This window comes from Neolamprologus brichardi, chromosome 8 (genome assembly GCF_056152115.1).
Source record: "Neolamprologus brichardi isolate AB-2024 chromosome 8, ASM5615211v1, whole genome shotgun sequence".
Taxonomy (NCBI): Eukaryota; Metazoa; Chordata; class Actinopteri; order Cichliformes; family Cichlidae; genus Neolamprologus; species Neolamprologus brichardi.
The window spans coordinates 18,232,772-18,245,791 of NC_142111.1; the positions used below are offsets into that span (position 1 = coordinate 18,232,772).

Sequence of the window (13,020 nt, forward strand, 5' to 3'; positions counted from 1 at the left end):
CACTACATCTATTAATCTTCTCTGTGGCCATCTTCTTTCCTCCTGCCTTTCAGTTCCATATTTAGCATACTATTATCAGAGATGGCAAAAATACAGACGTTCTTTAATGTCTGTAAAAGGTAGAGCTTCTGAAAAGTAGCTCTTTGGACAACGTTTCTACAAGCTATTTTTGTGCAAAGCTAAGTGCTATATTAATATAATAATAAAATAATATTAGTACATGGGAATGCAGACTTTTTTCACTTTGCCTCCATACTCAAACAGAAAAATGTGTGCCGTCAGGGTTTAAACTGGAGCTCCAGGAGTCTTTCTTAATGTACAGGCTGTCATCAGCTGACCTGTCCTGCTGCTGTTGTGCTGAGGTTGACTGCTCTTTGTGGGTTTTCACAAATGAATTCAACATGATGTAAGCAGATATATTCAACAAGCTATCTTGACTGATTTCCATCCCCTACACTGACAGCATACTGTTTGTGCTGTCTTTATACAAGACAATATACAGTTAGATGGAGACTTTAGTGAATAATTCTAAGCATCATCAGCTAAAATTCAAATTAATCTCTGCTACCCTTTATGTAAGCTAACACTGACCAAAAAGACCAAGCCACTGTGCTCCAGTCTAGCACAGTGCTTTAAATTCACCACATTACAGTAAGCTAAACTTTTTATCCTACACTAAACAGCTGAGTATTTTCATACAACTTTGAATAATACAAAAATGGATATGCCTCAGTTTGTTTTGCAGAACGTTGAAGCTTGAAGCCTTTCAGGTTGTCAGACATCACTGATCTGTCCTTACCTTCAAATATAACCTCTCTTCTTTCTCTCCCATCCTGTTTTTCTCACATCTTTCTCCATCTCTGAGTGAAATACAGTAGCTGTACTGTTAGCTAGCAGACACGCTGTGTGACAAACTGCACACAAACATTTTGTGCGTTGGCTGATATTTGTTGAGCTGATAGAAATGTTGCGTTTGAAATGAATTGCCACTTAAAAAAAACAAAAAATAAATTTACTTCCTTTATCCTCCATTTCCGTATTGCTAGCTAGAAGTACTGCAATCACAACTTACAGACTAGTCTTACCAGATTAGTCTCACCAAGAATGCTGTTTCAGATCATTCTGGCCATTTAAACCCCTGAGTATAGACTATAAATGATGCATAAATTACTATAAATTTCATCTATTTGTATGCAATAAGCCCTGATGATGGATACACCCATAGGGTTATCTTTTTTTGGGTTATTCCCTCCATTGTGACTCATATCATTTTGGTGTTTGAAGGTGTGCTCTGATGTGAGGTGATATCTTCTTTCAAATGTGTTAAATATAAAGTAATGAGCCTATTTAAAAAAATAGACTAGTAAAGTATAAATACCTGAAAATATTAAAATATTTGTGCTTCATTACTTCCTTTCTGTCTGCTATATATTGTCCTGTTAGGGCGTGCATTACCCATCGTAGATTAAAACTATAATTAATTAGAAGCACAAGGTGGACAATGATGACTCCTCAGGGGCTACTCAAAGGCAGATGAAGACTGAAAAAAAATTGGTATTTTTCTCATGCATAGCAGTAATCTGACAGGGTGTATAGCATAAAAAAGTTTCCAGATAAAACTCAGATGGTAAATATTATAATTACAGCGTCAGCTCCTTAGGCCCCTTGAGCATTAGGATACTCCAGCATCAAAGTCTTTCACCTGACTTTAAAGGGAATCAAAGTCTGAACAAGTCTTATCATCTATAAGTCTGCTACAGCCACAGACTGTATATAAAAGTTGGACATAGCCACTGTGATATCACCCTGGAGTTTCCCATTTTAAAACTTTGATTTGAGCATGTTGGCTATCCTTGGCACTGCAAGATATGGTATTCTGTAGTGCTATTTAACAGCAACAATTGCAAGGTAGATTAGACATAAAATGCCAAAACCCAGTCGAACCCTATGAGCAGCACTTGGCAATAGCAGGAAGGAAGAACTCCCTTTCAACAGGGAGAGACCTCGTGCAGAAACAGGCTCAGGAAGAGGCAGCCATCTACCTCAGGAGTGAAAGGAGGGGATTGAAGAATTGTCTATTTAAATGAGTCTGTGTTATTGTCTTTTTACTCTAAATATGAGCCAATTTTTAAAAAAAAAACATGTATTAAATAAAACCTTTGACAAGCAGTTTACAACATAAATTCATCAAATGTTCACTGAGGCCATAAATTTATTTATATCATTGCAACCAAGTTAGTCGCCACCTGCTGTTTATTACAAAGAATGTAGTTTTCAGACCTGCAGGCTATGTCCATCTTTGTATGGGGCCACAAAACTGAAAAGTCCAATATCTTTTAAAAAAAACATAGCTTTTGCTCCAGGAAATACCATAGGCACTTTTCCTAATTAATTTCCTGATTAATAGGTTTTTATTTGCCCTGCAGCACTGTTTGTTTGTCTTTAATAGACAGAAGGCTCACTTTTTGCTCCAGCACAATCACAGAAATAGACTAGATGGCAAATTTACCGCTAAGTGGTCCCTCCCTTCTAAATTACTGCAGGAGAATTGTTTGTGCCAGTGGAGGATGTAATAGCTTTCCCATAATATGTAAACTGATGCAAATGGTACAATAGAAACACATAATTGTTATTGTGGCATTATTATAGCGGCAGCAGCTGAAGAGTCGATGCTAATGTCAGAGGATACATTGTGAGCAGGTACTCCGCAGACACCTCTATTGTTCAGATCACTACAGAGATGTTATCAGGCTCTTAGTGGGCGTCTGTGTGCTGCAGTTCTCCTGTGTTATAAAACTGTGCGCCAGCAGCACTGAAAAAAAAGATTTTATTTTTTTTTTCTAAGTGATACAAGTTGCCATGGAGATAGTGAGCCCCACTACCCGCTGCTTGCTTTCTTTCTCTCCCAGCCAGTCTCCCACAGAGACTAGCTCCTCTGTGTATAAACCGCCAGCTGTTTCAGACATAAATAATAGAACGCAGAGAGCTGTGAGCTAAGCCTCAGGCATCAATAATGGATATGAGAGCTGGAGGGATAGTGCTGCAGAGTGACAGTGCTGTCACAGGGCCTTTCTTTTCACACTCTTCACTGCTCAATTTCTCAATGTGTATGTGATTTAAGCGAACTGTTCCTGCGCCTGTGATTTACTGATGTGAGTGCTGAATCTGGGATGTGGAGCTATGCAGTGCAGTCAGCATGAGAAGTGGGTCAGACCCACTATATGCTCGATATACCGCAGCACGGGCGTTTGCTCGTCTGTGCAAGTCAAATCACTCCAGTTGCCCTCCAAACTCTATTTTTGTGCGTATGTGTGTTTGTCTTGTTTAAGAAGAATCTACAGCTTCCCTATTGAGGCTGCCTAGTGTTGCCTGGCAACCAATCTGGCCTTAACCAAGACACACATAAAACATTGAATCCACACACGCGCGCGCGCATACACTCAGGTGGATCGGGAACAATAAGTTGTATTGCAGCACGTTGCATCAGAGGAGGGGCAGTGAGAGATGTCTTACAAAGGTGCAATGGGTCCAAGCAATTTGCTGGTTTCTCGCACACGCCTCAAGTTTGCGTGTGTCTCTGAGTGGATCTGCCTAAGTTACCCCATGAGTTTGCTCCTGCCGTCAGTGCTTTGTGCAGTAAGAATATGTTATGTGCTTCCTCCTGACGTCCACACTGTGTCGAGGCTTTTTTCGTGGGGTTTTTTTGCGTGTTGAAAAGTGGAAGGGATTAATAATGCATGACAGCTGAGCACCAGCGAGGAGAAGAGAGGGAGAGTTTGTGTGAGTGTTTATGCTAGAGGCTGCGCTGAGTCACAGAGCTCGAGTTTGGTTTTGATGTTCCCTGTTTGTCGGTGGATGTGTGTTTGCGCGCATTCATGTGTTTGTGTGTACCTGTGTTTGATGGGAAGACTGATGGAAGAAACTCGAGGCTCGGAGCTCTGCCCAATTGGCTACAGGAATCAGCTGACCCAGGCACTTCCACGTCTCATGCCTCGCTCGCTCCTCTCCTCTTTCTCCGTCTGTTTTTTTTTCTCTCTGCCTGCATCGCTATCTATACATCTTTCACATCTTCGTCTCCATCTTGCCTTTCTTCTACTTGTTATCGATCTTCTGGTGATACTTTCTCCCTCTTCCCTCGGTTATTTTCGCTTTCCCTTTGCTCTTTCTCTCCCTTCATATCTTTCCATATTTACTCGTCACCCCCCCCCCCCCTCCTCTTCTCCCTCCCCCCTCCCTCCCTGTCTGTGGTTGAGCTCCAGTGATAGGCTGTTAATGCAGGCGGTGTATGAGTCTATCTCACCATCTGCAGTAGTGGAGCTAGCTCCTCTCCTCTCTCGTCAGGATCTCTTCATCAGCCTGCCAACTTCAGCCTGATCTGGTGTATGCTCGCGTGTCTGTGTAGATGTGTTTAAATAGAACAAGACCAATGGAGCATGTTTGGCTGTCATAGAGTTTGTGTGAGTACATGTGTGTGTGATTTCCAGTTGTGAAAGTAGCAGACAAGCTGTTGAATCTTCTGCAAGAGAGTGTGAGGACTGAGTGCAGCTACTATGTGTGAACTAGGCAGTCAGGGAGGCATGGATGGTCGTTGGCACTGTTCGGCGGCTCAGGTAGAGATTTTACTCTTTAAGCATGCAGATATTCTTCTTGTCACGCTCGCTTTGTCCACCTGTATCTATTTTTTCCTCCCTATCAGTGTTCATCTGTGTCCATTATTATGTCAGCATGCTCTATTGATAGACCGTGAAAAGATGGGAACAAAGAAGGAGGGTGAGGCAGAGGGGCGGAGGATCCTCGGGCATACACTTGCTTTGGCAGATTTTCTATGAACTTCTGTGGGTAATCAATGCGATTTAAGTTGTGTTTGGCATGTCCCCATTTTTCTCTTGTGTTCACTGCCTCCCTTGCGATAAGTGGATCAATACTCCAATTGACACCCTCCCTTTGAATGGGGTGGTCAGCTGACAAGGTGATGTCACAGATCAGAGGAGGGACATTGTAAAAATGTGCTCCTCGGCTTTTGTTTTAGCTGAAGTCAAGATTCAAATCAGGTGTCTGCGGAGGGCACATAGGTGTCTTTGAATCAATCATCAAGCACCGTAGCTCAAAATTGATCGGCGACAGGTGTCAGGGGTGGTGTGTTTCCTGCGGCCTGATTGGTTCATGTGCTATTTGAATCCTGGCAAAGGCACAGAGGGTTTATTGACTGGCTGAATTCCAGAGGCTAAGCTCACCCTAGCAGCATTTGACAGTCCAGTGGGCAGAACTGATTGGAAAGGCAGCTGAGGAAAGCGTACGAGTCAAGCATCAGTAACCTGATGTAACTTTTAGGCCAAACTGGACTACAGCAGACTTGTAAGGACTAACAACATACAAGGCCAGTGCAGGCTTTTTCAGAGGGCTCACATCTCCGCTACTCACACCAACTGTGCTCCTACAAGAAGAAGAGACTGCGAGGTTTAATGGCAGTTTAATGAGTTTCCGTTTGCTATTCTTGTCCTAACTTAGACATCTCAGCGCTTTGATTTGGTTTAGATTTCTCCTCCACTTTAGTTTCCACCTCTGTTGCTCTTCTCTCTTTTTTAGCTCCGCTGCTCTCTCGCCTCTCTTTTATTCCGTGGGTTACTAACATCCACTGCAATGCATCACAATCCAATTTTAATTTAATGCTGGCACTGAGCACCCAGTGTGGTTAAAGCACACACATATGCACACACACGCTCACACATTTAATATCTCTCATGCCGAAGCGTCAAGGCGGGCGATGTTTAACAGTAGTTCATGAATATGCGGAGCACATTAGCACCGTGTTAAGTAAAGACCGCAGCACTTTGAAGTGCTCCTCCTCCTCTCCTGTCTTCTTTTCTCTTTCTTTCTCCCCAATAGCCTCAACCTGAAATTCCTTTTATCCATCCATCTATCTTTAACTCCCTCCCTCTTTTCTCTCCTTTCTCCTCACACTCTGGCTGGAACTGCAAATCAACGCACAGGTCCCCACTGAGGGTGCACACTCCCTTTTTTTTCCTCTTTTTTTATTCCCCATCATTTCTAACAGCCTGAACTTAGAGTTGCCATGGCAACAAGAGGAGCAGGGACTGAGAGGAAAAAGGGCGCCTTTTCCATTGAGAGGTAGCAAGGCATGGAAAAGGATCGGTCGTTGAGTGTATTAGTGGATTGGTGTAGGTTAGAGGTGGGCTATAAGTAGAAAATCAACATGGTGCTCGTGGAGAGGTTTTGAATAAAAGAGATTTAAATGAACTATCAAACGCTTAGCAGATATCTAATGAAGGCTGGTTTTATTTTTGTCCTCAGCCTCACGTATGAGCATTTGCCAGTATCAGATGGAGATGGCAGAATGCAGATAGAAAGGCCAGAAGAGAACAAAGGATGGGGAGGGTTGAGACAGTACTAGATAATAACTAAGCAGTCTCCTTGTGGTTTTAAAGGGATTCAGAGTTTCTCTTCTCCCTCTTCTTTCTTCTTCTCTCCTTGGCACTCAGGTTTTGGCCGCCTGCTATTGCTGGGGGCTGTAACAGGCAGAGGTGTTTATGGTCAACTGAAAACGGGTGGGCGAAAGATTGGTGCTGTGTGCTCACACATACAGGAAATAAACAGAAGGGGTGTGGGGAACTGACGGTTTCTGTCTTAGAAATGATGACGATCATGAGTTTGTATGTATATGAATGTGTGTGTGTGTGTGTGTGTGTGGACACGTTTGCCAATTTTTCTCCATCTTTTCTTCTCAGTCGACAGACGACCTGCTGGTGGCATCAGCTGAGTGCCCAAGCGATGATGAAGACATTGACCCCTGTGACCCCAGTTCAGGTGAGAAACATTAACTAATATACATGTGAAACTGCCTTTATGCAGCTTTTATGTCACTCATGGGCAAAATACATCCCCCAGGCCCTCTAAGTCTGGCCGCCAACATCCAATAAGTTAAAAAGAAAAAAGATTAGTTATCAATATACATGCTCAGTGTGTGGCCCTTGGAGAGAAAAAAACAATGCTTCCTACCTGTTTTACGTCCTCACCTCGCACTGCTACCCATTTTTATGCTCTCCAGTTAAATTTTTATTTGTGCTCAGGTTTCCACCCTCGGGCATTACCTAACACTCTCCATCTCTTCCTATCTTCCCATCTGTATCCTGCTCTTTGTCATTAAAATTTCATTTTTATATATCCCATTTTATTTACCTCCTCCCTCCTTCTCCTTTTTCTTTTCCATCCCCTTATCTCTGGACAGCCATAAAATTTGATATTTAAATTCTTCATTATAAATCATTTAATATGGTGTGAAATCTCTCCGTACTGCAGCCCTCTTTGGCTGTTGTAAAGTGTCAGAAGTATGTAATAAAACCTGATATAACGTGCACCTGTGCTCTGGATCCTCCTCTAAGCGATGTGTACTGTAATCTGTTTACGCATTATGTGATGATATGTAAACAGCTTTGGCTCTAAGCTGTAGCTTTCCCTTACCAGCGTGTAGCATTATGCAAAACGCTTGTCAAATAATTCATCACCACGATGCATTGTGTCTTCCAGTTCTCCTCCCACCATCATCGCAGGCAATCCAAATTAATAATGTATAAACTAAACCATCATATAACATCAATTTCCTGCTCTCTCCCCTCACAGCCCGCCCTCCCCTGCCAGAGGTGAAGATGTTCCCGGGTCCGTCTGAGGTGGTGCGGGAGAGCAGCAGCACTACGGGCATGGTGGTGGGCATTGTAGCAGCCGCTGCCCTCTGCATCCTCATCCTTCTCTACGCCATGTACAAGTATCGCAACCGCGACGAAGGCTCCTACCACGTGGACGAGAGCCGCAACTACATCAGCAACTCAGCCACACAGCCCAACGGCAGCGCTAAGGACAAGCCGCTGGGCATCGCCAAGATCTCTAAAAACAAGAAGAACAAAGACAAGGAGTACTATGTCTGAGGCGGATGACTTCTTAAACACAGACATATACGCATACACCTTTATATATATAACGGTATATGTACATAAATAGATATATTCTCAAAAAGAAAAAAATACACACAAACACACATGACATAGACATGCTGATCTTAATGTTTACTCCCCAATAATCACACCTGCACACATGCTGGCAAGCACAAACATGCACACAAACGAGCCCAGGCACACACACACACACACACACACTCAAGCACAAACATACACACACAGACTGGCCTGAGGGCATGAGCCCTTACTGTACAGTATTTACCAATGAGCAGAGCCTCTGCGAGAGGCTTCTTTTATGAACATTAACACCATTCCAAATGATTTAGAAAGCACCAGTTCAACTCCCAGTTAAGAACCATTTTGGGTCAGCCTGATAAGAAAAAAAAAAAAAGAGACTCCCCTGCCACAGTTGGACCTCTTCAGTTGGACTAAGAGAGGTCAAGGAAGACTTTAAGTGAAGCACATGGCAGACAGAGTGTTTGCGTGAGAGGCAGAGCACCAGAACAAAGATGTAAAAGCACCAAGACAAGCACCAAGTGTCTCTCTTCCAAGCTTCTTGGCCTTCCTCCCTGTTAGCAGACGGGGCTAGAAGAAGCAATGAGGATGCTGAGGAAACAAGCACACCAATGGTCCAAGTCTACCCCCAGACAGCACGGCAGGAATTCAGGGTGTAGCCAAAGAGAGACAGTGAGTTGCGAGTGGATAGGCAGCGGCAGGGCTGGTGCACCATTAATATAACGGATGGGCTGTGGTTGTTACGCTGCAGCGCTGCTGTTTTATGGCACCCTGAAAATCACAAAACAGTGTAATCAGTGAAAAACTGAAAGATGTTTTCCTGGACAGGAGACTTCAGATGCTACCTACAGACACCAGTCATGCGTGACTGTGGTGTCTTGCACACACACACACATACGTACATAGACTACATACAAACACACACATGGTAAAATTAAAAAGGATCTACACATGCAGACATACACTTACCTGCAATGCTAAAAGCGCAGCATATCTTCATAACTGACACTGAAGACTATACAAGAAGACATTGGTGAAAAAGACAACGCTCATAATGATAACTGTTATGGCAACGATAATGATGAATATGAGGAACATTTGGGCAGTATAGACTCTGGGGAAGGGAGGGGGGGGATCTTATTGCACGTGAATTATCTTACTCCGTGTGATTTATACCGCGTTGAAACTCCAGAGGTTACATCGTGACGCACCACCATCATAAACTCACCACCTCGGCTTGAAGTATTTCTGAGTACGCACTTCAAATGGTTTTTCAGTCTGTGGGATACAACAATGATTTCAGTCGCCAAATCGACTCTCAGATCAAATCTTCATCGGCAAAGCGTGACCATCTCGAGTGTGCTGCATGCCCGAGCTGTGCTGTGGAGTGGTGGCGTGTCCCACTAAGTCCAAAGGTGGTAGGTTTGTCTGCAGGTGGGAAAGGAGGAGGGGGATGTCGTGGGTTGCTGTCGGACACGTGCGCCCCACGACAGGCCACGTCCTGTTTCCTAGCCTGATGTCTTACAGGTCACGCCCACTATACCTGCGCTAACCAACCACCTTTTATAGCAAAAACCAGCTGAGGAAAAGAAAAACATAACAAAGTAAATGTTACCATGTGTTGCTAATAGATAGAAAAGTCCAGTTCTTGATGCCATTGGCTATACGACAACTTGAGTTGCTTTGATTTCATTGGCTCTCCCTTTTCTCTCTTTCTCTTTGCGTCCTCATGTATTCATTGCTGTTGGTTGACAGATGAATCAATACTCGTGACATGTCCCAATACGGGACAGACGGATGGCTTTCCCATGGGCAATGGCGAATTATCTGTTTATGGACTTTTTGCAGTGTCTGAGCCCTCTGCAGCTCAATAAGTGTAGCCCCACGAGATACAAACAGTGCCATGACATGAACAAGCCCCTACAGTTCTTCCAAGCAATGTAACTAACCAGTCGGATGCATGCAAAACAGACCAGGGCAAGGAAGGACATGAAACAGACTGTGTGTGAGATTTCAAAGTATAAATGTCAAAATTAACTTAACATCTCCCCTTATTCTCGCCATCCTTAACTGGCCTTTTTGACCTGCCTCTTTCGTGTTTCCCTCTCGTTTACTACGTCTCCCTCTCCTCCATGTCTGTTTCTTTCCTTTACCTCTATCTCTGTTGTGTTGCCATCTGAAAACATAGGAGGCGTCTCAACCAGTGGGATTATTCTACATCTAGGTGTTCATTAACCATGTTTATTTTCTATATGTACAATTTTTCTACAGTATTTACTTTTATTTTTATTGTTACGGTTCTTTGATGAACATAAAGTGGAAATTTATTATGAAAAATAGTTTTGAAGATTAATGAGTAAATAAAATATTACCCAAGTGAGCTTTTTGCGTGTTTGTTTTTCACTTCCCATCTGCCTGCGGACATCATTAAAGCGCCTATTATCGCATCCCCCCCTCAGCTATGATGATATCGGATGACTGCCTAATTAACACAAGTCAAAAGGTAGCAGGGAATCAGAGGGCAGATCTTAGAGGAATAGTTCCCAATAAAAAGAAGATTGATGTCAGGCATGTCTTTTAGTTCCAGCAAACCTTATTTAATGGACATAAGAAACTGTCATCAGTCTTCTCGTGTAACAAGTACAGAAATGAAGGGTATTTCTGTAAATTCAGAGACCATAAGTTGCACATCTATCCACATTCTGTTTTATCCTTTCAACTTTTGTTTCATCAAATTAAGAAAAGAAAGCAGCTCTTCCATTCCAGGTCCCACGCCATTTTACTGGGACGGCACAAAAATACCCCACTGCACATACTAAACAGGGCTTTGAAGTACAACTCTGTGCTGTAAACGCAAAGTCTCTGCAGAGTTGTTGTTTGCCGGATGAAAGATCCCTGAGACTGCAGAGCTGAGCTTGCATCCTCAGGTGAAACATACAAAGAGCTGCTATTTCAATAAACACCTCCCCAGTTGCATTATCTTGTTCTCTCACTGTTTCTCTTGCTTTCTTTTTGTCTTTGCAGAACAGTCTGTGCTCAACAAAAGGCTTGTGTTAGGTTGTAGCCATCTGCTGCTTTGCTGTCCTTGGCCACAGACAGCTAGGACAAAGATAAAGACAGAGCCCTGCTATATTTATGGAGTGAATACAAAATAACTCTGTTTCTCGACGGTGTACAATAATCTGATTGTACAACACACAATCAGATTATTAGTATTAGCAGCAGATAATCTGAATTCTTTAAACAGGTTGTGTCACTGAGATTGAGATCTGTTTTTCAAGTAAGATGACACACAGATAGATTGTACATGTTCAGAAATGCAAAAAAGCATGTGCAAGAGTGACTGGAGATTCATAAATATAACCTTTTAACAAATGTTGCAGTGAAACAGGAAAATCTAGCTTTGTATTGTTTGTAGCTTATTATTATGACAATGTTAGAATCCATTTTTTTTCAGCTTCAGTGTGAATAAGAAACACAGTTAATGACAAGTATTACATTATTATATTAGTATTACAAAAAAAAAAACAGGCAATCTTGCAGTAGTGCAACCCTGTAAGTAAAAGTACAAACAATACAGTGTAAAAAAAAATACTCACTACTTCACTAGGAAAAAGATGCATTTATTTATTTATTTATTTATTTAAGGTTAAATTTAATTTATGTGACTCCAGCTAAATATTTTTGATGTTTATTGTTTTTGCTGAATATTTTTCTAAATGTGCGAATCTAGGGACTTATTATATGGAAAAAAAAAATAAAAACATAAAAATGTTTGTGTTTGTATGTTTGAAGTAACTTGTACCTTTACAGTATTGTGCAAAAGTCTTTTCACCTCTCATTGCTTTATATTTTTTTCCAAGAGCCAGACTTTCTTGTATTTTGAAGTGGTCTGCTCAAGTTCTTCTGGTTTTCCGTGGGTATTTCAAATAATTTTGGGGGGACAATGACAGTGTTTTCATTCATTTTCAGTCCAGTCCTTGCACCTGGCTATTTTCAGAGGAATGTTTTGTGTTTGTTAAGCCACTTCACACTGACCTATGAATCATTCAAGCATAGAAAAGGACACTTGATTCAAGGTATGAACCAGTGTTGTGTCTACACATAACAGACAACTTAGCAAAAAAATCAATTTTAAGCACTTTGCTACTAGCAGCCTTTTACAAACACATGTTCCCAGTTTTTAGCTGAATCTGTGAAAAATGCCAAAGATAGCGTACAGTTTGACAGGCATAAAACAGGATTTTTGCACCAAGAAAGTGATTCCCAAAAATCTACTGGATGAAAACTTGAAAACTTTTATCTCAGCAGTTTGTTTCAATATATCTCAGTAGTGCAAGTGGGTCCTTAAAAATGTGAAGAAGCTGGACAAGTGGAGGACTAAAGAAGTAGTTGCAGGCCTATAAAACTATCTACAGCAGACAGACATTAATGTCATTAAGAAATATGACAGACCTGAGAGAGATGCATCTGGCGCTTCAGCTGATCCATCTATGGCATCAAAACCTCATCAGAAATGGTCTCAGTGGAAAGGTGGTTGCTTAACTACACAAGAAATGGACTAAAAACCAGTGGTAACAGGGATCATGGAGTGATGGATCAACTTGTTATCAGTATGTACGGAGGAGGTCAGGAGAGACATACAGCATTTAATGTCTACAGTCACCTGTAAAACATTGTGAAGGCTCTGCCACTGTTTGGGGCTGCATTTCACCCAGTGGGGTTTGGAGGTCTTGTTAAAATTGATAGAATTATGAGTGCCGAAAAGGGCTGGTGTGTTTGTGGTGCCGACCCAATAGCTGATATAGAAGAGACTAAAACTAAGGCGAGCCATTTATTTGGCTGAACAAGAAACAAGAACAAGAATACGAAAAAAGGCACAGTGAACCGGGGCGAAAACTATAACCTAAACTGGGAAAAACAAAACTATGAGACATGAACATAAGATACCTGAAAACCTGACATGAAGGAAGGAAAACAGACACACCAACACTTTATTTTACTTAAAGAAATACCTAAGAGATTTCGGACTCTG

The 13,020-nt window shown here is 42.0% G+C and overlaps 1 protein-coding gene across 6 annotated transcripts in view; it reads left to right on the forward strand.

The window, feature by feature from the left end:
* The window catches only part of nrxn1a (neurexin 1a), a 68,843-nt gene extending 58,478 nt beyond the window's left edge, over positions 1 to 10,365 (forward strand). For all 6 annotated transcript variants that reach the window (XM_006791034.2, XM_006791038.2, XM_006791037.2 and 3 more), the window contains 2 exons: positions 6,747 to 6,825; positions 7,639 to 10,365. In XM_006791034.2, the coding sequence (XP_006791097.1) occupies positions 6,747 to 6,825; positions 7,639 to 7,940 (381 nt within the window). In that variant the 3' untranslated portion in view covers positions 7,941 to 10,365. The remainder of the gene's footprint in view (positions 1 to 6,746; positions 6,826 to 7,638) is intronic.
* Positions 10,366 to 13,020: the final 2,655 nt, after the last annotated feature.